The 26132-nt window shown below is 63.4% G+C and overlaps 1 protein-coding gene across 1 annotated transcript in view; it reads right to left on the reverse strand.

Annotated features, from left to right (window-relative positions):
* Positions 1–12761: 12761 nt before the first annotated feature.
* NACC2 (NACC family member 2) overlaps positions 12762–26132 on the reverse strand; it is a 31232-nt gene continuing 17861 nt past the window's right edge. Inside the window, 4 exon segments of the mRNA XM_032418490.1 lie at positions 12762–17585; positions 18889–18986; positions 19376–19481; positions 21413–21577. Coding sequence (XP_032274381.1) covers positions 17077–17585; positions 18889–18986; positions 19376–19481; positions 21413–21577 — 878 coding nt within the window. The 3' untranslated portion in view covers positions 12762–17076.

Genomic DNA, 26132 nt, shown 5'->3' on the forward strand with positions numbered 1-26132 from the left:
GGCTGCTGGCGGCGGGGTATGAGCTGCTCCCAGACCCTGCCTCGGGCACGTTGATCTTTACTGCCCGGAGAACAACAAATCACTCTCTGACAATAATCGGGATGAACAGACACTTAATTGTGGGGCCATGAGACGGCAGGATTATTAATTTTGAATTGTGCAATCCGGTCCTGAAGGCTGAGCGCGGAGAGGTAGCGTGGACGCTCCTGGGGGCCTGGGGGCTGTCGGAGGCCGGGGGGGTCCAGACACCAGAATGGGGGGGGTGTTCCCCAGCAGTCCCAAACCTCTCCCTCCAGCCAGGGGAGTCTGGGCTGTAGGACAGTGGTGGGGCTGGGGCTCCGGTCCCCCCAGAGGCTGCCCTGCCAGCATGCCCCAGGCTCTGATCGGGTGAGACCGAGCCAACCCCTCATGCCCACAGGGTCCTATCCTGCAGTCGGTGCCGTGCAGACCTCCTTCCCGAAGGGTCCAGCTCCGCTGAGAAGGTCCTGGGCCTAGGGCCCCCTCTAGCCAGGGCGGGTGTCGGCAGAAGTGTCTCGGGAAGGAGGGGACTCGGGCATTGGCACAAGGTTGACCTCAAGAGGTGGTCTGTCCCCCAAACCTCGGGGACACTCGCTCGCTCCTAGAGCTTCTCATCTCTTCCCACACCTCCTGTCTCCCCAGAGTTCTGTAATTCCTCCCACAGCATCTCCGAGCCTCGGGGTTCCCCATCTTCCCGGGTCTGCAGAGGCTGCCCTGGGGACGAGGCCAGGGGATATGTTGGGGGCCGGGGCCCGGCGGTGAGTCTGCAAGACCCAGAGCGCAGCAGGGGACAGCCCTCCCGGGTCACCGGCGCGAGAAGCCCGGTGCCAGGCCAGGCAGCCTGTGCGAGCCGACTGCCAGCCAAGCTGTCGGCTGGTGGCGCTTGGCAGGCGGCACGGCGGAGCGGGGAGGGATGTTTGCAGACTGCCGCCGACAGCTTCCCAGCCGAAGCCGCGCTGGTTAAACAGAAGAAGTGAGCAGTGCCCACGGGCAGATCCCGACCGGGAGAAGGCAGGCAAGGCGGAGACGCAGAAGGCGCATCTGCCGGGGGCTGGGGTGCTGGGGGGCCTCCCCTCCCACCCGTCCACCCTGGCAGCCTGGCCTGGGCTCTGGTGCCCGGCTGGCGCCCAGACCCTCCAGGCTTGCCCCCTTCCCACCTCTGCGGACGGTCGGTGCCGCCGCCCTCCGGGCCCCAGGGTGGTGGGCACCTGGAGATCTCGGGGAGGGGCCTTGGACCCCCTGCTGGGGCTCTCTTCTCTATCTGTCCTCCCAGGTGGGCCTCCGTGTGGGCTGAGCTGACCAACCTCGTCTGGGAAGGACTGTAGGGCAACCTCTCTGGCCTCCCAGCCTCTGTCCTGGCACCACTGTCTACGGAAGCCGCATCACGCTGCTGCCCACCCGTCTCCCACGGAGGGGGAGGGCGTCTCCCTGAGTGCTCGAGCCGATGTGTGTGTGTGTGTGTCCAGCTGCCCCCAGACAGCCCGGGACCCAGGGAGCCCGTCTGGGCACAGGCCTCAGCGTGCAGCGGGGTCTCAGTGCGTGTGGGAGGAATGGGGGGCAGCGCGGGGAGAACCCCATGAGGTTCCACAGGCCGCCAGGAGGGTGAGGGGACTCCAATGTGGGGTGGGAGATGGAGCGGGGCAGAGGAGGGAGCAGAGAGAGATGGGAAGGGCCGGGGGCCCTGGGCTTCCTCCTGGCCTCTTTTCCTGGCCTCAGCTTCCTAATCTGCAAGCTGGTTCAGCAGGGGCCCCTCCTGGGCAGGTTTCCCCTGTGGCCCAATGTCCTCATTCTTAGAAGGGCCAGTGCTGGGTGCCCCCAGCCTTCCCCACGCCCTACCCCAGGTCCCCATAGGCCTGGAGGAAACCAACTCTGTAGCTCAGGGACACGGGGACTGTGACCCCAGCAGGAGGTGCAGAGCTCTGAGGAGGTGGCCCCTTCAGGGACTGCTGGGGAGCCCCAGAGGGGATGGGAGCCCCACAAGCAGGACAGGTGCTGTGGGTTACAGGGAGGTTTCCTGGGTCTGGGCCCCTGGCTCCCTCCGGGTACAGAGCAAGTGCTCAAGGCACGGCTGCTCTGGTTACCAGTCGTTGTAATTATTTTGTAATTTGTGAAAAAACACAATGAAATCATAGATTCAGAAACAGCGTTGAGAGTAAATAGTGTTGCCTTATACCTTGACCTTGGTCCAAAGAGCCCAGTGCCGGGCCAGTTCTGGTGGAAGCAGGCAGCCCCTTCCCTTCCCCCTCCCCTGCCTGAAGGTCAGACCACCGGGCAGGCGGCCTCGTCCTAGTTGGTCCTCCCAGTCACACAGAGATGCCTCATGCTGACCCCTGCCCTCTTCCCAGTTTGGGGGTCCCCCTGTGTGTTGGGGACCTCTCTTCCCTGGGCATCCAGCTGGAAGCAGAGACCTCCCCACCTCCCCCTGCATTTTCAAGAAGAGGCAGGGTGGGGGGCAGGGTGAGGGGCAGGTCCCCCAATCCTGCTGGGCTCTCCTGGGCCCCTCCTGCCATCTCCCCTTGGACCCTCGGGGTCCCCACCGTCCCCTAAGAAAAGCAGCCAGGGTGGCTTCTGCTGCCCTCACCAGAAACCAGATTTCTCACGTGGGCACCGTCCCCCCTTTACAAACGAGGAAACAGACCCTCAAAAGGCCAGTTCCTGCCCCATGGTCGGCAGGGCGCCCCCAGAGCAGGGCTAGCCCAACCTAGGGCTAGACAGGGGCAGACAAGGTCTTGATCTTAAGCCGTGCGAGGGCCACTAACAAGTACCCCCGGCTACTAGCTGGGCTGAGGCCACTGCCCCTCCCAGGAGGCCGCCCCAGGCCGTCCCAGCGAGGGATACCTGAGCCTGGGCTGTAGGCTCAGTGGGGCAGCCAAGGCAAAAGGGAAGGATGGCCTTGGCGGAGGGACTGGCATGGGCAAAGGTCCTGTGGCAGAGACGGAGAGAAGGCCGATGGGTCAGAGCACAGGAGCCAGGGCCACAGGAGGGCAGGGAGCCTGGGTCAGGGGCAGGAGGAGCCAGTAGGGGGGAAAGGGGGCTACCAGGTAAAATACAGAATGCTCAGTTAATTCTGAATTTCAAATAAATAGTGATTTTTTTAAGTATAAGAACATCCCACAATTGCATGGGACATACCAAAAAATTATTTGTGTGTGAAATTCAGATTTAATTAGGTTATGTATTTTATTTGATAAATCTGGCCACCTTAGCCAGGGGTGACAGACCCTTGGGAGCACCCACCTGCTGCAGGGTGGATCGAGTGCCCAAATTTTGCCCTTGCCCTGAGAGGTCCTGCTTGGTAGACACCAGGGGGCGGCTACCTCCCTCCGGACCCTCCCACTCCTTCATCGCGACGTCCGTTCTTGGAGGTGACAAAGGGGCAAGCGTTGAGCCAATCGGCCCCCTTCATGGAGGGAAGGCTGCAGCCCCTAGGTTGACGCCGGACCCCCGGCCCCCTGCCCAGCCTCACTGGGCAGCTGCAGGGACCGCAAGCTGTGCTCAGACACCCCCCGCCCCCCCCCCCCCCCGCCAGGCTGCCGGCAGAGGCCACTGGAGCAGGTGAGAAACGTCCATTTTTAGGGCCAAAGGGATTGATTATCGATAGCACGGCTGCCAGTTACCGGAACTGTAGCGAGGGGTGTTCATCGGCTCGGGGTGGGAAGCTGGTTTCCTGCAGCCTGGAGACCAGAGGAACCTCCACTTCTCAGCGGGGACCGAGTGACCAGATTTACTGAGGCCACAGAAGATCACCAGGCACTCAGCAGATTCCAGCCCCTGGCTTGAGGGGAAGTGGGGGCCCACTGGGGACTGGGGGGTGGGGGGTGGCCTGCTCCCAGAATCACCCTTTCCCCCAGCTCTTCCACCCCCACTGGGCAGGCAGGGGGGACAGCCTGAAGAGCCAGCGCTGGGAGGGACAGGCCAAGGCCAGAAAGTGTCCCCCACCCCGCTGACCTGCCCAGTCCCACAGTGGGCTCCCCTCCCAGGCCGGCCTCCCCCCAGCCTCCAGGCCGCCACCTACACCGTCCCCCCCCCTCCCCCCCCCACCCCGCAAATCCCTCTCTCCTGCAGGAGTCCACCACGTCCTCCAGGCCAGCCTGGAGGGACCGGGCTCTGGAAACTAGAGGTGGGGGGCAGGGCAGGTGGCCACGGAGGCTGACTCACGTGCAATCCGGGTGACGAATGCGGTAAGTGCATGGATCTCAATAACCAAAGAATAATCAATGGGTCTTTAATTTCCATACAATAACTGTCTTATTAAATCTAAATTTAATGTGCTTCTAGAATCCTTAATTTAAAGTGTTACTGTGCCCACCATCTGCTCCTCGAAATACAAATGCAGGGAACACACGACTCAGAGCAGCACAGAAGGTTCCGGGACTCACACGCACAGCTGTGGCTCCTGGGGCCGCCCCCCCCCCCCCCCCCCCCCCCCCCCGCCCCCCCGCCCCAGCAGGCCTGCCCAGGGCTCTCTCTCGGGGAGCACAACCCCAGAACCAGCCTGGGAGTCTGACGGGGACCAGGGGTGTCGTGGGCCCGGCATTCAAGGCCGCAGGACATACCCTCTCTCCGGGGCTGGGCCCCCCGGCCGGCTCTGGGCACCCCATCTTTGTTCCGGCTGTGCCTCTGCCCTGACGTCCTTCAGCGCCCGCTCTGGGGCACCCCCACAGGAAGCCTTTCCTGGCCCTCGACCGCTGCACAGAATGCCATGGAGCCTCTGCTCTCTCCCTGCCTGGACACGTGCCAGGGTGTCCGGCAAACACATCGTGGGCCCACCCTGGACACTGGACTTGGGGAAGGATGCTGGCTTCTCCTCCACGCATCTGTGTAGCTGGGGGCGGCCCACGGGCCCTCTCTGTAAAGGGGACAGGACGGGTGATGGGCCTGGGCGGCGAGGGGGTGGGGGGGACGGAGCACCTTCCTCCCACAGTCTGCAGGGGTTGGGGCTCACGAATGGATGGCTGACCTTGGGGGTGGGTGGGAGGGCATGTGGGGACATCGTGGGGGGCACTGGGATGGGCAGTCTACCGGCTCTTCGATGCCTTCCCCTTGGCCTTGCCCTCTATCTCTCTGGCCTTGTCGCCTCCCCTCTCTTCCCCCGGTTTCTGGAAGTTTCCCCAGAAGCCCCTCCTCACCCAGGTCACTCCTGGGCTGGAAGGGGTCAGGTAGCCCCTTCTGGGACCAGAGTGCCCAAGCCGGCTCTGTGCTCCACCGTGCCTCCCTCCTGCGCCCCTGGGCCACCTGCTGCACCCCTGCCCCTGGGCGGGCCGGGCTTCTGTCTCTAGCTGCCTGCCTGAGCAGGGTCAGCACCTCTGGCTGACTGGGGTGGACTTTCCAGCCCAGACCTCCCGCTGCAGACGTGGGCTCAACGGCGCAGAACCACACCTCACCCCTGCCGGGACACCCCCGCTCCCGCACCAGTCTGCTCTCAGCGCTCGGAGCCCCAGCGGCCGATGGGCCCCCACCTGCAAGCCCACGCTGGTGACGTGGGGCCCCTCGCACCGAGCCCCTATTTGGGCTCAGCTCCACCGCCCACTGGCCATGACGAGTTACTTTTCAAGTTGTGGCAAATACACAAAAGATAAAACTCACCATTTTAACCATTATAAACTGTGCGATCCAGTGGCCTCATGTACGTTCCTAACGATGCTATGCACCAACACCCCTGTCCAGCTGCAGCACGTTTCCCCCGACGCGGGGCCGTGTGCCCATTCAGCCGCCGCGCCCCTGCCCCCGCCCCGCCGTCTCTCTGGGGAGTTGCCTGTCCAGGGAGTTTGGCATAAGTGGAGTCACGATGCGTGTCCTCCCACGTGCGGCTCCTCTCACTCAGCATCGCGTCTTCAAGGTTCGTCCACGTGGCTGCATGAATCAGCCCTTCCCTCCTTTCCCAGGCCGGGAGCGGTCCGTCGCCAGGGGGACCCCGTTTTGGTCAACCCCTCGTCTGCTGATGGCCACGTGGGCGGTTTCTACCTTCTGGCCGCCGTGAATGGTGCTGCCGCGAACGAGGGAGGACGGGTGTTTGTCTCGACCTCGGCCGGCAGCTCGTTGGGGCGGATACGGCGGAGAGCCACTGCTAGGTCCGTGGCAGCACCGCCTGGCAGGCCCGCGGCACGAGAGGAGGGAGCCAGCGTCCGCGGCCTCGGGTGACCCTGTCTGTTACGTGGAGACTGTCACCGCTTCCTCCGGCGCGTGAGGAAGAGCAGGCCAGGGGACGGCACTCAGCACGAGGCTCCGAGGGTGGCAGCCCCCGTTCCCCCCCCCACCAGCCACTTCGTTTGGTGCATGCAGTCGGTGCCCTATAAATACCAAACGGAGAGATGATTCCCGATTCCCATGCCACCCCAGTAAGGTAGAAATGGTTATTTCACAAAATCTCACACAGGTGTAGTGGAGCTGGGACCCTGGGGCAAGCCTGTCTGGCTCCGGAGAGCTGGGCCGCAGTGCACATGCATGCAGGCTGCCCACTGCACAAGGGCGCCTGGCCGAGGGGATAAAGGGGGCTGTCCAGTTCCCATTCTGTGCCCCCACATCATGTGCCCAGGAGCTGCCTTTGCCCAGGGCGCCTTGTGGGGACCAGCACAGAGGTGCTGAACATCTGGGGGAGGCCTGGCCGCGTCCTGCCAGGGGCCCACACGTGCCAGGCCTACCTGGGGAGCCCTGGGGCTGCCCTGTGCTGTGTGTAGGCAAGAGCGTGCCTCCGGTGCAGGAATGGGGAGGAGGTGTGAAGCCAGCCTGCCTCCCTGACCCGGGCCTGCAAGTGCCTGGACCCTGGATCCCTCTGCTGGAGGGATCACCAGGAGAAGGCAGTTCAGAGAGGCACCCACCTCCATGGAGAGGTGAAGGCTGAGGGTCAGACCCTTCACACCCCTGCCTTCAGCAGAGGAGGACCGGAGGGGAGGCCGCTGTGACCATGCTCCTATAATGTACTGCAGGCCTGAAGGACATTGTCCCCCCTCCTGAGACAGCTTCAAGGTGAGAGTTACTGCTCCCTTTACAGAGGAGGAGACTAAGGTTCAGAGTGGCCAGGCCGAGGCTCATGGAGCATAAGCCCTGGCCACACAGGGCTTGTCCCCACTCAGCGTCCACCCCCCTTGTCTCTCAGGTAATTGGTTCTGGCTGCTGGACCCAGCTTTTCCTGGATTCTGGGTACAGAATCCCCCACTGGCCTCCTTCAGGGGTCCGAGTGTATGCGGGCCGGGGAACTGGGTTCTTGCCCTGCCTGAGCAGAACCCGCCCGGCCAGCATTGACTGAATGTACACTCTGCACCATGCACCACTGTGGACCGTGTGAGCGTGGCCCCTTCGTGGCAGCCAGATCCCATTTGATGGAGGGGGAAACTGAGGCCCAGAGGAGCTGAGTGCACGTCAGGCCAAGGAGGGAGAAAGCAGCAGGGAGCCTTCTACTCCACCGGCCCCGGGCGCTGCCAGGGGGCCCACCCACCCCCAGCCATGGCTCCCTCTGCGTGGGTCCCTCCACACAGGCGTGTCCTCAGAAAGGTCCACGTCTGCGGAGCTGGCTTCCGCCTGGATCACAGCCTCAGTCCTCACGGTATTGGACTGCTCACTAATCAAATTGATTTCCATCCCAGTGAGTCCTGCCGGCCGCCTGCATTCCAGGAGCCGTATTTTGAGCACAGACATATAATCAAGCGGCAAAAAGCAGAGGGCACAGAGGGCCTCTCTGTCAATCGAATAAAAGCTAAATGGCCCGAGCTTTCAGGCCTAATCACTGATGTATTCCCACTTGGGGTGGGTCTCCAGCAAAGCCCATCCGATCAAGGCTGGGCTTTTCTGAGCATTTTGGCATCGGGTCTCAATTTCCCTCCCAGCCATGCCCGCCTTGCCAGTCCCGCTCTGCTTGGCTGGGGTGGCCTGATGGTTCCCTTCCAATCAAAGTCCAGTGTCCCCTGCGGGAGGGGCTCCACCGCTCGGTCCTGGACATGCTCTTGGGCCAGCACTGGGCAGTGCACGTCCTCCTGGCATGTCCCCTGGGACTGGAGTCCCCATGAGGGCTGAAGCCAGGGCACAAGTCAGCCCTCCAGCCCAGGCTGGCTCTGGGTCTGCACGGAGCCCTGGCCTGGGGAGGCTCTGGAAGGGGTGCATGGGGTCCTGAAGCCCAGTGGCTGCCCAGGGCCAGTGTGGAGACAGAGGCCAAGCACCCCTGCAGCCCATCCCTGAGCCCAGAGGGACCCTTTCCAGCCCCCAGGGCCTCCAGGTGGTGAGTCCAGCTCTGCCCGCCTCCCCTCCTCCCCCCTCCCCTCCCCTCCCCTCTCCTCCTCTCCCCCTGGGCCTCTCCCACCCCACTGCCTCGCCCCATGTCCTCAAAGGGCGGGGCCTTCCTTTTCACCCCCACTTCGTGGGCAGGGAGAGAAGCAGCCAGTCCAAGCCTGGAGCCTGTTGGAGGGGGAGGGTTGGAGTCTGTCCTGGCCTGGAGGCCATCCTTCTCCGCCCTAAGCTCCGCACCCCAATCCCCCTCCACATGACCCCGGTCCCCCATCTGTGTGGCTCGGGTGCCCTGCAGGAAGCAAAAACTGGGAGCACCTGCCCCTCTCCACAGCTCGCTGCCAGGCGCATCAGCCCTCAGGGCTCCCGGCAGCCTGGTGCTTGTGGGCTGGGGATCCGCGGGGAGGGTGGGGCGGGGGCGGGGCTGTGTGCCATGGCCACGCCCCTCCGCGGGCCTCAGCCTCTGCAGGCCATAGGGCCACCCCGTGTAATGGGGAGCGTGGCCGTGGGAGGTGGACTCCCCACGAGGGACCGGGGAGCCTTGTGGGCGGGGGCCCACTGCAGAGACCCTGCAGTCTGGAGGCCGAAGCCGAGGTCCAGAGATGGGCAGACGCGTGCCAGTCTCACAGCTCACGGCCCTAAGCTAGACCTCAAACCCCGGTCTCCTCTGGGCCAGAGTCCCTTCAGTGCCACATCACTGGGGGTTGAGGACGGGGGGGGGGGGGGGGGGGGGGGGGGGGGGGGGGGGGGGTCCGGGGAGGGGCCCGGCCGATGGATGAAGGAATGGGACAGTTGAGCAGCCAAGGTCCCAGTTGGCAGGGAGGCTGGGAGTGTTAATTCCGGGGTGGCTCAGGGTCCACGGGGCTGCTAATTCCCTCAGGGCAGGAAATGCTCTCCCAGCCCCAAGCTGCATCCAGGCCTGCATGGACCTAGGGAAGGAGGGGGCTCAGGAAACAGCTCTGAATGGAGATCCAGCCCGCCAGGGCCTGTGGAGGTCACGTTCCCCACTCCTGCCTTATGGACTGTCCCTGGGGGGCTGCCCAGGGGCCTATATTTGAACACCCTGCTGCTAGGGGTGACTTCCTCCCCTCCTGCCCAAGTGCAGCCCCCCAGCTGGGGCCCTGACTGCTTCCTTGGGGGTGAGCTTCTGCCCCCTGCCCTACTCCAGGAGAAGGGCTGGCCAAAGGCCTGAGCAGGGTGAGGGCCACAGAGCTGGATGCCCCGAGGGGTGGCTTACAAGCAGGTGGGGCCCATCTGGGGTGCCAGCGTGGGGCCCCCCGGAACCTCCCATACCAGGGAGAGCTGCCTTCTGAACGAGGTACCCAGTGCTGCTGGGGGAGCCCTTCTCCAGAACCTGCCCCACCATAGGGAGGCCAGAGGGACACACATGGCGGGCTTCTTGCCGGGGTCGCTTCTGTCCCTAACTGATGGGGCTCGGCTACAGCCACACACATGCACCAGCCCAGCCCTCCTGTGAGGGGGAACTGAGGCAGGTGCTAGCCGGCCCCAGGCCATGCACCCAGCCCAGGGCACATGGGCCCTGTCCCAGCCTGGCTGGCCCCGCTCAAGGCCTTGCTCTTCCCAGCCCCTGATGGCCAGCCCTGGAGAAACAGGCTGCCTTTCCTGGAAATCAGGGCCTCCACACGCCCCCGCCCCTCGAGGCAATGCCATCCATGTCCCAGCTCCGCTGTCTGTCTGGAGCTGTTAGTCATTTATGGGTCCCAGGGGGCTGGGAGCAGCTTCTGCACCCAGGACCTGCCTCCCCAGTGTGGGTTGTGTGGGCGTGGGGATCCGGATGAGACCCCCGGTGCCGTCACTGCTGGGCCAGAACGGTGCCCACTTTGGCTCCTCTACCCTCCCCGCCCCCTCTCTCCATAGGCCCCCTAGTTATTCCAAAGTCCCAGAAGGGGGCCCAGGGAGTTCTGGGTGGGGACCTGGGATCACAGCAGCCTCCACACCCCTGGCCCACCCGGAACGGCCTCCCTCTGACTGAGGGAGGCCCCCTCGAGGTGGGTCACAGGGGAAGAACAGACCTGGGCCAGAGGTCCCTTCCAGCCCGCCCTCATGGCTGTATTCCCACTGAGGCCACCTGATGCATCCCCCCCCACCTTACAGGCTCCTGGGCCCCTCCCAGCCCCAGCCCCAGCTCTCACCACTGGCCACAGGCACCCTCGGGGAGCCCAAGAAACAGCACCCAGGGGGGAAGGCATCGTGCCCCCCCCCACCAGGCACACAGGCAGCCGGACCTCTGTAAACACCTACTGTCACCTCCCGCTCGTCCCCGGTGTGCTCATCCCCCGTGTGGGTGGTAACCAAAATGTCTGAGCTGGGTGCATCTAAGACCCCACCCCTCCTCCCCGGCCCTACCCTCCTTCCCGACCCAGGGCCCTAACCTACTGCCCACCTGCCCACTGTTCTCCTTTCCTTCCCGATGGAGATCCCCCAGTGGTCCCTGGACAAGTGTCTGTGTCCACTTCCCAGTAGACCCACCTGGCCCTCCTGGGGCCACCTGATGGAACGGACATAACGCAGAACTGAGACTGATCCGCCCCAAGCCTCCTCGGCAACAGCGGATGGGCGGGGACCCTCTTCTAGCGGGGTCATTGCCAGCACGGCACCGGCTGCTCAGTGCAGGGCCTCAGTCTCCCCTCCAGGGAGGGACGGTGCCCACCCAGTGGGGGTTGTGAAGAACACGCCACTCAAAGCTTGTCAATGACGAGTGGGAGCCCCCAGCCCCCAGGCCCGCCCTCCTCCCTGCTCACCCCCTGCACTGGCCAGGCCCCCCAGACCCCAGGCCCGCCCTCCTCCCTGCTCACCCCCTGCACTGGCCAGGCCCTCACCCTGACCTCCGCACAGCTTGGACCAGCAGGCCCTTCCTCCACAGGCTCAGGACCAACCCCACCCCAGGGGTCCGACCCTTTATGCTGAGGACAAAGGGCTCCAGGGCAGAGCCTCTGGTCCTGCTGACTCTGCACCCTCCTCCCAGGACAGGACAAAGGGTTGAGAGGAGGGGCTGAGCTTCTGATGCCTCAGCCAGTCTCCGTCCAGACTGCGAGGGCAGGGAGGCCAGCTGAAGGACAGGGGCTCAGACTGGGGGATGGGGAACAGAGCCCTGGCTCACAGGTGCCTGGTCCCTCCTCCTGAAACACCAAGAGACCCCATGTCACAGGGTCCAGGCAGAACTGGGTTCCAAGCCCAGACCCTCCTGGTACTCCCACCCCACATGGGCCTCAGCTGGCCCTGGACCGCCTGGGTGGGGCGTTTGGAGGCCCGTGAGGGGGCTTCAGGGCCTCCCACGTGCGTGTCCCACGGCCCAGAGGTGGGCTATCTCCACCAGCCCAGGGAGATGACAGGGGAATCCACCCCATCCAGCAGCTTTGAGGCGTGGGTGGGAAGGGCCTTGCACAGGCCCGAGATAACGCCGGTCAGCTGGCTGGGGGTGGCAGGGAACAGCTCTGAAAACAAGACCAGAAGTGGCGTGCTGCCCCGGTGGCCAGAGCTGGGCTTGGCAGCAGGTTGGGGACACACATACGCAGCTCCCCTCCTGGGCCAGGCTCCTTGGGCTTTCCTGGGGAGAGAGTGTGATGTGCGGACCGTGGATGCAGGGCTCCCCAGTGCAAGGGCCCCTCTGAGAACCACGGCCACTCATTTTAGACGTTGTGCTTGCTCTGTGCCGGCCATGGTTCCAGGGGACCCCATTCTGGGGACGTCACCACGAAGCAGACCTACAGACCCCTACCCTTGGGAGAAGCCCGCTAAACAAGTGAGCAAATACACCCATGGCTTAGCTCAGGCAGAGACCAGCGGTGCAGCTGAGAAGACAGGAGCCCGCCACGCAGGTGTCCGGGTGTGGGAAGCACGTGCGAGGGGCCTAACCCAGGGCCGAGGGACACCCTGATGCAAAGCCTCGATCGCCCAGGGCCCAGGTTTCAGGGGGAGCTCACAGACATTCTTGTGGACACAGCAGAGAAACAAAGGAGGCCGTGAGCTGCCAGGCTTGCCTGAATCTGAGGACCCCAGTCCAGAGCTGGCCCGGTGGGGACGGCGCCACAGACGGTTGGAAGATGCCACCCACCCACCTCGCACCAGGGGCTCCAGGTCAGGCCGGGGGACCTGCTGTTCATTTGCAATTCCCCCTCTGTCCATGTGGGGGCAGACCTGGCCCAGGAGGAGGCGGCTGGGGGACTGGAAGGAGGTAGCCTCACACCTGGCGGGTGGCAGGCAGGTGAGCCAGGTGAAGTGGCTTTCCCAGTTTGCAGACAATAGAAAGAAAAGGAGCCCCTCCCAGGCCAGCCCAAGGCTCTCCCACAAGCATGTGACAGCCCCCTCGCACCCAGCCCCCTTCCCATGTAAGGTAAGATTGGGGGAGGGGGAGGTTAAGTGGGCCCAGTGGCTCTGGACCCCCGCAGCCGGATCTCTGGCCCTGGGTGGACAGTGGGCAACAAGCCTGGGGAGGCTCCTGGGGGTGTCCCGAGTCACCAGGTCACCCTGCCCAACAGTCGGCTTTCCCCCTGGCTCTGCAATGTCTCCCCCGGTCCCACTGACGGAGCAAAGCGCAGGCCACTTGGGTTTGAACTGACTTTATTATTCTGTAAATGTGAATTTTACAAAGCGCTTTACAATTAACGATCACATCCTTCTGTTTGCAACGACTTCCACCTCCTGCACCTGGCTCGGCACGCCGCGGAAGCCCTGGGTTTCCTGGCCGCCGGGGGGCGTCTCTGTAGGTTGAGTGACTGGTGCGGCGTCAGCCGAGACTCAAACGCAACAAGAGCAGGAGGAGGAGCGGACGCACCTGCTGGGGCTGGAACGAGCCCACTCGCTCGCTCAGGGGGCTGGGGGGTGGGTCCTAGGAAAACAAACCTGCTCCACGGCACAAGGAACAGTGATTCATTTATTTATTGTTTAACAGTCGTGAGTTACAGTAGGACTTCACCCCTCACCAGACTGGACATCAACCGTCTCTTTGTAAAAAGGCTCTTTTTCCCAAACATTCCGTCCAAAGGATGAATGGTCTGTTTGCACCCAGTGCCATCCAAATGTTCAAGTCAAAAATATTTATACATTTTATACTTAGTTCTTTTTTTTGTCTGCTAAAAATAGTATTGCAAGTTTTGGCTTCTTTTGACATAAAAATTACAATCATGTGCAAAACGCTAACAATGAAGGGGTTGATCAGAATTCAAGCAGGTTGTCCAATCTGAATGCTTTAGATTCTGCATAATTTTCCTTTTCGTTTTTTTTTTTTTCCAAAGAAATGAAACAAAACAAACAAACAAAACCCAAAACCTTTGCCACATTAGAAACATCTTGTACCAAGCCCTAACGATCTCTGGCCGGTGGCGGGTGACACGCTCGGAGCTTCCTGACATAATGACAAATTTATGCATCAGCAACGTTCTGAAACAGTAGTTAAAGCTCAAGACAGCTCTGAACTCTCGATTCTGTGTTTAGGATTTACTGCCGGCAGAGGCAGAGGTTTTCTCGCAGTTTTCGGTTGGTTAATGGGCCATCAGCCTCCTTCCACCGGCATCAAGATACTTCCATAAATATGACCCATCTGAGGGGAATCTAAGCAGTAAGTGGCTGGGGGTGGCACTGGGCTGGCACTAGAACGTTCCGCCGTTAAAGGGGAACAGGTCAGGGCCGGGCACCCCAGAGTCCCCGCCCCCGCTCCCGCCACTCCCCTCCCCCTCTGCGTCCCTCCCAGCTCCAAACACAACCGCCCCAGAACGAGCTTCCCCCAAGGAGACAGCAGCCGGGCTGCTCCCGGGACGGTCTCTCCCCCCCGCCGCTCATCCACGGCCACGGCCCCGTTCAGGGGGCAAGGCAAGACTATCGAATCCAACGCAAAGTTAAGCAACCACAGAGAACTCTGGGTGAGAGCAGACACAGTGCAGAACACAAGACAGAATTCAAGTACCGAGGCGCACCGGCCGGGCGGCCCCGCCAGCTCACAGTATCCGTCATCCCCCCGTCCCTGCTTCTGGACCTTTTGCACTCCGTCCCAGCTGCCTCCTTCAGCACAGCCCATCTGCCAGGGAGGGCAGGTGAGGATGGGGGCCCGGCCGGCTGCCCGCCACGTCCACTCCGACGGGGTCCAGTCCCTTCTCTCCTCCTCAAAACGGCGCGGGTCTAACTCAGCTCTATAATAGACTACATAGTGTATGCGTATTGCTAATAGTCAAGCTCGGGAATAAAGGTGCAGACATGTCATAAATACTGAGTGGCTTGTCTCTCGGTCTACAGGGTCTGGGTGAGTCAGGATCACGCTCACAGGACAGGAATTAGTCGTCTTGTAAACAGAGGAGGGGGAGGGTCCGGTTTTCTTAATTGGTTTTCCTTGGGAAAAATGATCAGAAGATGCTAAGGCACTCTGGAAGGCCCCTCCGAGCCCAGGCCCGCCGCTGCCCGCCCCGCGGAACATTCAGGACGCGGAGGGAGCGCCCCGGCAGATACAATCATCGGCCATGCCCGTCTGCAAACGCTCCGGACCCACGTCCACCGCGGGACACATTAGTGCAAAACGCTCGGCCTGGCCCGCCCGGGGCTCAGGGGGAGCTCAGAACCCATTCACATTGAAGTATTAAAGTTTCACGTATAGCTCTTGCCTTCCTTACCCAGAACAACAAAACAGACGGCGGTTATAAACGATTAAGGGACAGAGGTCACGGGACATTGTGCTGGCCTGAGCAGCGGTCAGGCCTTCTCTGTGTGGGCGCCGCCGCCGCCGCCGGGCCAAGGGCACCCCTTCGTGTTCTGGCCTCAGGTCGGGGGCCGCTCCCACTCTGGAGTGGAGGAGAAAGAGAGGGGGAGAGGGAGAGCGAGCGCGCAAGCCCTTCTGCTGACGGCCAGGACAGGCCAGCCGTCTCCCCGGGGTCCTCAGGGATGGTCAAATTAAAGTGCACGTTGGGGTCAGGAAGGGAAGCTGCAGAGGGAGACGGGGGTCAACCCTCCCCATCCTCACCTCCACCCCCCAGTGGCCGCCTGAGGATGCTGGGGCTTGGCCTCTCAGTTCCAAGAGGGTTAGGTCCTGAGTGGCCTGGGGCCCCAGGCCCATGCAGCTCCAAGCCCACCTGGGCCCAGGTCAGGGGAGAAAGAGGCAGGGAGAGAGAGAGAGGCTCACCTCTAGGCCAGGTGGTTAGTTCGGAGCCCTAGCAGGAGTGCAGTCTCTTCAGGCCCAGACCCCCCTGCCCTTGGGCACAGGGGCTGAAATGAGCTCCCCACGGGCCTGCCCAAGGTCTCCCCACGCCTTCCTGGGAGCCATCAGATCTTTCTGGAGGGCAGGCACATGTTTGGCCCGGCTGGAGGAGGCCTGGAGGCTCCACGCCCAGCCCGGGTCTCCCCCAAAGCCTCTCCACACAGGGCAGCAGTCAGGAGGAACCTGAGTGGAAAGATGCCTAAGCCCCCCAAGGTTGCCTGCAGCCGGGGGAGGCTCAGCTTTGTGGGTCACAGGGAGGCTGAGCCACACCTGCTCGGCCCCGTGCACACAGGGGGTGTGGTGGGCTTGCTCTGCACCTGGTCAGGGGTGGCAGAGTGCTGAGGAGGGGGACCAACAGACCCCCTCACGTCCGGGAATGGAGGGGTGTCTGGTCTCCCCGGGACCAGACTGCCTGGGGCTCAGGATGAAGGAAGCCCCCGGACCAGTGGCCACGTGTGCGCACAACCCGTGCCCTCGCTCACCAAAAAACAGCAACTGAACTTCAACGTGAGCCTTCCAGCCTCAAACAAGCCAACAATTTCTAGGGCCCCTCCTTACTGCACCCTGCCGCACGCATTCCAGAACCTCCACCCTGCTGCTCCCGGGTTCCTCCTGCAAACTGCCCCGCAGCCTGGCCCGTGCCCACCGCCCGCCCACCCGGCCCCAAGGTTTTCAGCACAGTACGGGGGACCCGCCCCAGCCCAGCCTGGCCAGGCGGGGCCCCCAGCCCCTCCTCCGCCACACACCCTGGCTGTGTCTCCCTGGGACCCCCCACCCCCGCTCCCAACAGGAGGCGCGTGGGACCTGGGCCAGGGCTGGGCGGGACGCGGTACACAGATGACCCGGCCCAAAGCATAGTGGGTTGAGGGCAGGGACACCAAATCCTCCCTAATTTTTTGCTCTTTTGGGTCTGAAAGTTTTCAAACCATACATGAAATAGATCTGAATTAAGACAAAAACAAACAAACAAACGTAATCCCAACATGGCTGAGGGCGGTGGGGCTGCACCACAGGACGGCGGGCGGCCAGGTAGAGCCGGCGGGCCCCGGGGCCGTGGAGCTGAGGGGGCCGGGAGGGCCCACGGGCGCGGGGCAGGAGGACGGAGGGGCACCTCCTCTCCCTCCCCTCTGCTGCCCCCACACCGCTGCCCCCCCCACGCGCACACACACGCGCACACTCACACACGCGTTCCCGCACCCCATGCACGCGGGGGACCCGGCAGGCCTGAGCCCCGAGTCTCAGGAAGAAGGGAAAACAAGAGGAGTTTGGCCCCCGGCCCCAGAGGGGCGGGCGGGGTCCCCCCGACGAGCAGCGAGTGTTGGGAGACGCGCGCCCCACGCCGCGGGCTCTCGCCCCTCCCAGAGCGGGCTCGGGGCCCACAGCCCGGAGACGAACCTCGCAGATATCCGAAGGAGCCCTGGGACCGTCCTCACAACTAGGTCACCAGCGGACTAACCCTTTACGGTATAACGAATGCATTTGTTTCCTTCATAAACTTTAAATACAAGCAGGATAAAAATCACATTTTTGTCAGGCAACAGTAGCAGTCCCGTAGGTAAGTGGCTTGATCACATTTGTTTGTATTAGTAACGCATGCAAGCAGCTTTAGTACCGGTCCCGCGAGGCTCCCGGCGGCTCCTCTACAAGGTCCCCGCGTAGGACGCCTCCTGTCTCCGGGGCGCCGCGGGCGTCTGCGGCCGGCTGGAGCTGGCGCTGCCCTGCTCGAAGGGCGCCGGGGGGCTCTGCGCGGCCGCGGGCGGCGGCGGCTCGGGCGCGGCCACCTCCTGGATGACCGAGCCGGCCCCGTCTGCCTCCTCGCCCGCGTCGAAGCTGGGGTTGGCGGCGGCGCTCAGGTCGACGTTCACGGCGTCAGTCCTCAGAGCCACGATGGTGGCGGCGTCGCCCCGCCGCTCGGCGTAGATGCGCTGCTCGAACACCTGCGCCGCGGCGGGCGGGAAGTCGGGGTCGAGGGGCACGCCGGCGGCCGAGGAGCCCATGACCGTGCGGTACATCTCCACGCCCTCGGGCAGCATGGACTTGATCTTGGGCAGCCAGCGCTTGCGGACGCGGCGCGCGTTGGTGCACATGTCCGCCGCGATGACGTTCATCTCACTCTCCTTGAAGCTGGGGGCAAAGTTCTGACAGTACACTGCAAGCAGAGGGCGCGGGGGGCGGCCGTCAGCGACCCGGGGGCCCGGGCCGGGGCCTCCGCACTGCCCTCCACCCTGCTGCCCACCGGCACCGCAGGCCGCGTGGCCACCCAGGTCCTTGCTGGCCTCAGCTTGCAGACCAGTGGTCGTCCCGGGGGCCCTGCCCTGTTCCCTCGGGACAGCCTCTGGCCGGAATGTCCAGGGGAGGAGGGACAGGCAGCGTCGGCACAGGGCTGTGGGCCTCCCCGCGCACTGGCTGGCTGTGTGGCCTTGGGCAGGTCCCTGGCATCTCTGGGCCTCACTTTCTCTGTCCCACCCACCTTGGGTCCCAGGGCCTGCGGAGACAAGCCTGCTCGAGGACGCTGCTCTGACCAGAAGGGCCGTCGGGGCAGGGCCCCGAAGTCAGGCAGCCCCAGGCACCTGCCCACCCTGAAGCTTGGGCCTCTCCGGGGCCCTCATCAGAGGCTCTCCACACAGGCTGGATGAGGAGCGCGGCGGGAGCCGGTCCACACCTGTCCTGGGCCCAGCGCCCAGCCAGGAGGAAGCGGCAGCGGGGCCTATCAGCACCCCAGCATTCCCCTCCTTCCCCTCCACCGGGAGCCACAGGACCCAGCTCTGCAAGCAGCCTGGGGGCCGGACACAGGTCCCCGGGGCGGGCCCCTCACACCAGCATCGCCGCACACCCCCCGCCTCTTCCCGGAGCCCAGCCGGCACACCAGCTTTGGGACCGTAATTACCGACCACAAAGGCCCCTCTTTGCTCTAAGACAGAATTAGTCTCACGAGACATGTTTTCCAAGCAAGGAAGCAAGACGGTGTTTCGTGTGCCGACCGCCGTGGGAGGGCCCGCTGGTGGCCGGGGTGGTCTGCGCTGGACGGCGGGCCCCTCCCCATCCCGGGGCGGGGGGTTGGGGGGTGGGGGGAGCTGGGACCAGGGGCAGCCGTGGGCTGCGGAGACGGACCGGGCTCCGCCCCCACGCACCCGGGAGCGGGAGGCAGAAGTCGGCGAGCAGATGGCAAAGGCTCAAAATAACCTCGAAATGTAAATAAGGGGTTTTGTTCAAAAAGGAAAATTAGATCTATTTCACATATTAAAATAGTTTCGCACGCAGCTGAATCCATCATGCTTGGAAACCTACCAAGAACGTTAACACCTCGAGACCTGGCTCCTGAGAGCTGCTCTTTTCTCTCTCCCTCCCCAGCCCTGTGGGGCCGGCGTGGCGCCACGGAGAGGCCGCCGTCCCCAGCCCCGGGGGACCCGGGCAGCCCCTCCAGCCCACCCAGGGGACCCCGGAGCACTCACGTTTCACAGCGTTCAGAACCCGGCTGTCCAGAGGCTTGCGGCTTGGGTCGCTGGTGGAGGAGCGGATGCCGGTTCCACAGCTGTTGGCCAGAGTGTTCCTGGCGGGGGAAGGGGGGGGCAGTGAGGCCACTGGCCAGAGGCGCCGCAGGATGGCATCTGCCCACCCAGCCGCCCCTGGCACTGCTGTTCATTTCCAGGGGTCGGTACCACCCTCCAGAGACGGGAGGGACGCAAAGCCCCTTGGGGAGGGGGCTCCTCCGGCCCACCATGAATCCATGTGGCTCTTCGTTTTACAGGGGCGGGGGGAGGGGGGTGTCCAGGAGAGCCGGGCCCTGTCTGGGTGGGTGTGCCCCCCGCACAGCCTCACAGTCCTCGGGCTGACACCGTGGCAGGACGTCAGGAAGGTGGGGGGCCACGAAGGCGAGGCCGCCGTGAGCTCGTTGCCAGAGGAGACCCTAGAAGCTTCCGCACCAGCCCAGGGACCCACCTGTCAAAGAACGTGGCGAGGAGCCGCCGCAGCAGGACCTTGTGCTTCACCCCTGCACAGAGGTGGCAGTTCATCAGCTGGCCGCGCGTGATGTAGACCCCAGAGCCTGTGACCACCAGACAGGAGAGGTTGTGACCCACAACCCAGGGCCATGACCTTCCCAGGGGCCGCTGGGGCCAGAACAGGTGCACCGCGGGCCGGGGGGTGCTGGGCAGCATGGGAGCAGCGCAAGGCCGCCCTGACTGCTGAGTGCAGCACTCGCCCCCGGGGCCTGGGACCCCACAGACTGGGGACCATCGCTCCAGGCTTTCCTCACTGTGCTGACGCCCTGCCACCTGGAGGAGGCGGCCTGGGTCACATGCCTCAGAGCACTGTCTCCAAATCACCCTTCCAGCCTCAAGGGAATCCCCTGCTCGGCCCTCGGTTTGGGAAACACTCATCTCTCCATCCCTTCCCCAAACCAAAGCACCTCATGCAGTGCCGGGGAGCTGGGATTAGGGAGGTCACCTGGCCCAGTGCGTGTGGGGGGAGGGTGCAGCCAGCCACAGGGCAGGGGTGTGGTCAGCGAGCCCACGCAATGCTGTTTACCCCGAGGAAGACTGGCAAGGCCCGGGTGCCCAGCAGGGCCCGGGAGCACCAAGGCCGGAGCCCACTGAGAACGTGGAGCAGCCTCTGTCGGACCAGACGGTGCTCATGGGAAAAGGAACGGACGCATGCGTGGGACAGTGCCCCCGACTCGACAAGAAGACACCAAAGGGCACGCACCTGCAGGGTCCTCGGGACTCCCACCACCCCCTTCAGGCCTTCCCCTAGGACCCCCATGTCACAGATCCCATACTGGATCTTGTTGGGAAAAAAGACAAGGAGGGAGCAGGGTGGAAGGAAGGTACGCGGAGGTGCTCTAGCCTGAGGGGGCCTGGATCGGCGGCCTCGGGGCTCTGGACGGAGACCACCACCGGGGCCTCGGGTCAGTGTTGTTTGACCGAGCTCGGCCATAGCGTGCCAAGTGTCCCCGAGGGCCCCCGTCCGCCCGTCTCCCGTCTGCAGAGGCTCCAAGCCAACAGCAGAGCAGGTCACCGTGGGCCACACGGGCTGCACACCCCCTTGTTGTAGGGACTCTGGAACGGGGGCTGGGGCACCATGGGGCCTGGCCAGGGAAGGTGGTCAGCCCTCGCCCCTCCCAACCCCAAACCCTGGCGGACAGGTGTGCCCTACCCCTCCCAGGCCCGGCTGCTCTCTGGTTAGCTGCAGGGCCAAGCCACCCCTCTCTGGCCTGCTCTGCCGCCGCCCTCTGAGACCTCCCAGCAGAGGGGACGGTCGGGCAGAACCCCACAGTGCTGCCCCGGGTGCGGCGATCAGGAGTACCAAACAGGACCGGGGGGACCCAGAGGCTCGGAGCGGGTGCGCGCCAGCACTGAGGAGGAGGGACGGTGCCCGTGGGTCCTGGCCAGCCCGTTTGGGCCCCCCCTGGTGGCCCCGGGAGGACACTCCTGGAAAATGGCCCCAGTGCGGGCGACAGCAGCCACATCATCCCCGTGAAGAGCCTTAAAGATCTGCCAGGAGCTGTGAGGCCAAGCGGAGCCCCACTGGGAAGAGGAGTCTTTCTAACAAAGGCACGCGGCCCTAACGGGTGCCGTTTGTCTTCACAGAACTCCGTTTCCGCCTCGGAGCTGCACTTGGAACCTCGGGTGGTTACCCATCAACGCTGCCGGGGGGGCAGTCTGGGGGCTGGGGGAGGGGGACCAGCACGCTGGGTTTGATGTGGTTTTCTCTGCCACCTAAATTAAAGCACAATCGTGATTGCAGCCCCTGCCAATCAGATGCGAGGCCAGCCCAAGGGATTCAATTAAAATGCTAAATTAATTCAATTGAATAACTCCTCTTAATGACACATTCTTCTAAAAGGAAACTAGAGGAAATTTAAGATGTTCTTTTTTTTTTTTTTTTTTGACCGATTGGTGATGAGTACATTGTTTGCCGCTCCGAAGGGAAACCCGAGGGCATGTGCATACAAGAGAGGGCAGGAGGGCCCTTCACCTGCGACCAGCTCCAGCTTCTCCCCGGGGTCCCCTTCCGAGTAGAGCTTGGGGTGGCAGCGGTACCCGATCTGGCTGATGAGGCTGGCGGGCAGCGCCACAAGGTCGCGGCGGATGAGGACACAGGAGCGGCTCTCCAGCGGCACGGGCTCCGGCTTCTCCTGCACTGTGGACATACACCGACCTGGTTAGGGGCCTTCTCAGGCCGGGCCAGGGCAGGGCCGGGAATCGAGAACGCCCTCCCTGCCCACCCAGGCCCGGCTCAGACCCGCTCCATGCCCACTCTCCACGGTGGGCGGGACTGCTCCGTACCCACCCTCTGTTCGCCCTCCCTGCCCACCCAGGCCCGGGTCAGACCCGCTCCATGCCCACTCTCCACGGTGGGCGGGACTGCTCCGTACCCACCCTCCGTTCGCCCTCCCTGCCCACCCAGGCCCGGGTCAGACCCGCTCCATGCCCACTCTCCACGGTGGGCGGGACTGCTGCGTACCCACCCTCCGTTCGCCCTCCCTGCCCACCTGGTCCTAACCCCGGCAGGGAGGACCAGAGTGAGTAAGCGAATGGAGGAAGGCAGGGGAGGGATACCACCCAGACCTGGAGACCAGCTGTGAGGGCCCAGGAGGCTCCTGGGAGGAGGTGTGCACCAGACCGAGGCCTGCAGACGAGGCAGTGGCCTGTGCGAGGGGGCTGGGCCCGCGGTCTGACCAGGTGGAGCGGCCCCTCTCCGGACAGAGCGTAGGCTCAGAGCGGAACAGGCCGTGTGTGTGCGCCCAGCCTGAGGGCTCACGGCAGCCCCCCTCCACGGCGCCTGGAGACCGCTGCATAAACACCTGCCAGCAGTAGAGCCTGGCCCCCCGCCACACCTGCAGCTCCGGGGGGGGCCCCCTCTGACGGTCCTGCACCACACGGGAGCATGAGGGCAGCAGGCTGTGGACGTGGAGGTGGCCGCCGCCCCCTCTCCTCTCCCCGCCCTGAGGACCCCACCCTCTGACCTGCCCTCCAGGCCTGCCTGGCCACGGGAACCTGCCTGCCATCAGGCTCAGGCTGGGCCAGGGGTCCTGTCCCCTCCGCACTGTGACCCACTGCCCCCTCACGGGTCACAGGAAGATTCAGCTCCTGTGGACACTGAGGTGGGAGGGGCCAGGCTGGGCTGGGCCAAGGACCTGGGGAAGCCATATAGGGGCTGCCGCGAAGGGGCTTCGGGAGGGAGGATGGCAAGGAAGGGTCCTGGGCAGATCCTCCACACCCCCAGGGCTCCAGAACCTGGAGCAGCCTCAAGCTCCCGGAGGGGAGTGGTGGGGGCCGCCCAGCCCCTGCGGGGCCGGCATTCTGAACACCACGGGCGGGCCTCTCTGGAGAAGGCAGGCAGCTGGGCTCAGGTCTGAGGTGGGCCTGCCGCTCCAGGCAGCCCGCCCCAGACCAGGACACAGGTCAGAGGGCATTGGGCCCCTCTGGGGGTCGGGCGACACCTCCCACCAGGTGTGTGTGGGGCACGCAGGCGGGGGTGGATCAGCGGAGAGCAACAGAGAATCTTCCAAACCTGGAATACCCGGGGGCTCAGGGAGCACAGCAAAAACAACCCGGATGATATTTTAAAACATAATTACCCGCCCCCGCCCCCCCACGGCCGGCTGTGATTACACACGCAGACGCGTGGCATTTACATAAAGAGCGCTCACCAGCAGAAGTCACGCCATCCACAACGCGTCCTGCCGTGTTTCTCTCAACAGCAGAAGTTGTTTGCGGTCCGTGCGCCTGCCCCCCAGCCCCCCAGCCCGGCTCCCGAGAGCCAGAGACCGGCAGATCCAGAACATCCAAAAGAGCCTCTTCTATTTCTGCTCTGCCGAGCGCCGGATACTGCGCCAGCTAAAAATACCCGAACCCGAGTGGTGGCTCATCTGGAAAGGTGCTCCGAATCCCTTCCCCGACCCTTCCCCGGGCCCCAAATCTCCTGCTGCCGCCGCTGCAGCCCACAGCTGAGCGTCAAGGGCTCCTCCTTCCAGGGAGCAGAGGGGATGGCTTACAACCAGGTTCTGGAGACCTGGGAGAGCATGTGGGGGGCATGGGGGCCGGGGGCACAACCCCCCCGTGCATCCCTGTGGCTCTGGGGCGGGCGTTCGGGCGCCGGGCTGCAGGCGTGCTGGGAGGCCCCTCGGTGGGCTGTGGGCAGGGACACGGCAGCCGCCCCGCGGATCGCACTGAGGCACCAGGGCTCCCTTCCCCATCAACGGCCCCGTTTTTAACCGGCTTCCAGGACTGTGGGCTCCAAATATTTTGGTACCGTGGAATTTGGAGAGGAGCACATGAAAGAGCGATTAGCTATTTGTACCAAGAGGTGAGTAATCAGTGCAGGAAAGGTGAGTCACGGTCGAAAGGGCCTCTGCGGAATGATCTGGAACAGTAGCTGATCTGGGCCAAAAGGGAAGCAGCGACCAAGGACAGGCAGTGACCCTCAGATCATGCACAAAGAGAGCTATAACCGGACGCGAGGATGGACCCTGCGGGGAACTCTGGGCACCAAGAAGGGACCCAAGTGCTCCCTGACTTGGTGACGCTGCGGGAGTCCAGCCAAGGAAGGACGGGGCCTTCGTGACATCATGATGAGAGAGGTGAGCCCAGCACAGAAGACAGATCCCGTCAGATGCTGCTGGTCTGTCCGCAGGGACAGACAGTGGGAGCGGAGGTCAGTGTGTAACGGGACAGAGTTCGGGTCAGGAAGATGGAGAGTCCTGGAGGCAGATGAGGGCACGACAGGATAGCAGTGCGAGCATGCTTGACGCCCCTGGACGGCACCCCCAAAACCAGCTATGATGGGAAATCCTAGTTGTGTATATTCCAGTGCAACAGAACCATTCTCTTGAAAGAGACGAATGGCATCTGTGGGAGACACTTGCCCTTACCCAACGCTACGTGGTCCTCATCTTACAGTCTACGTGGTGACGTCCGCCAGCTCAATCTCAATACAATGGAGGGCAGGGTGGGTGAGGCAGGTCTGGAGGGACCCCGGGAGGGCCACTGGCCTCCACTCCTGTACTTTTTCAACCTTCTGTGGCTCACTGACTAAGGATCGAGAAAAAGCGCTGGGCCCTCTCCCCAAGCAAAACATACCAAGCCCCCAGCCCACAGGATGCTGGCGTGTCATGGGGCCCCAGGAGTGGACTCTGTTCCTGTCCCCAGATGCACTCAGAGACGGCACAGGCAGCCCCCACCCTCGGTAGGGCGGGGAGGTGGGGGGACAGAGAAGGGTACTCCCACCCTACAAGAGTATACACTGTTTGTCAAAATGGCAGATTAAGAAAAGGAGCCCCTTGTCCGTGATTATATAGGAAAATACAACTTACAGCTAAATGGAAAGAAAAACGCTAAATCACACCGTCCACTTCTGACTTACTGTAAAATGACCGTAACCAAGCCCGCGAGGTTCGTGTGGGGAAGCAGAGGGACACCCTGTCCACAGCCCGGAGACAGACCCGCACAAACACACTCAGCTGCTTTGTGACAAAGGGTCACTCACCACGGCGGGGGAAGGGACAGCTGTTCCAACACGTGGTGCCCAGAAACGGGCTGTGCATGGGCAAACCACAAAAGCAAAACCACAAAACCACCCTCGATCTAAACCTCACACCTTACCCAAAAATGAGTAGAAATGGATCACAGACCTAACGTAAGACACAAGAAGCATAAAACTTTTGGAAGAAAATCTCTGTGATCTTGGGTTCAGCTAAAAGCTTAGACACGACCCCAAAAGCATCACCCATGAAAGACTCGATTAACCGACTTCATGAAAACGAAAACCTCCGGTCTGTGAACGACGGACAGACAGGCCCTCCCCGGACCGGAGGGAGTGGTCCGCAGACCACACATCTGACCCAGGATTTGTCCTGGAAATCTAGCGTGAACTCTCAAAACGCAACAGCAAGAAAATGGACAACTCAGTTTTTAAAATGGGCAAAAGATCTGAACAGACACTTGGCCAAAGAATGTACAGATGGCAAATTAGCACATGAAAAGATGCTCCACATCATCAGCCATTAGAAAACAGCACATAAAACCGCACAGAGACCCCACCTCACACCTACAGAGCGGCTGAGCTCGCAGAGCCCGGGCACGCTGGGCAGCGCAGGGTGCGGAACAGCAGGGTGCGGGGCCCCGGCCGGCGGGCACGCACGCTGGGACACGGCTGAGCGGCTTCCCAGGGAGCCGGCGGTCCCATCCGAGGTACTCACCCGGGAGCAAGGAGACACGGAGACAGTCCACACGGGCCCCGAGCAAGGGCGCTCACACCTGCTCTGCTCACACGTGCCCCAGCCTGGAGACAGCCCAATGCCCGCGGCGGCGGGCGGACATACCGCCGAGCGCCCGCAGGGCGGGCCATCCAGAAGGACTGCTGCAGCTGCCGCACCGCGCAGGTGAGCCTCAGACTCGCCGTGGGACGGAAGGGGCCAGTCTCACAGGGTTAGGCGCTGGGTCACCCCTTCGCAGGACAGGGCCCCAAAGACAGAACTCTGGGGACAGAGAACAGATCAGTGATTGCCAGGGGACGGCGCGGGGCTGGGTGACTATCGGGAGCAGCGTGGAGGGGTGACCAGGCTACTCTGGATGGCGAACACTCGCCACACCACCCCCGCGCGTGGGCTGCCCTCCCGCCCTGCCCTGTCCCTTCCTGCTCAGCCCCAGGCGGCCTCCCCTCACAAAGGTCTCCCCCCCCCCCCCCCCCCCCC

This window comes from Phoca vitulina, unplaced genomic scaffold (assembly GCF_004348235.1).
Source record: "Phoca vitulina isolate PV1807 unplaced genomic scaffold, GSC_HSeal_1.0 scaffold21, whole genome shotgun sequence".
NCBI classification, from domain to species: Eukaryota; Metazoa; Chordata; class Mammalia; order Carnivora; family Phocidae; genus Phoca; species Phoca vitulina.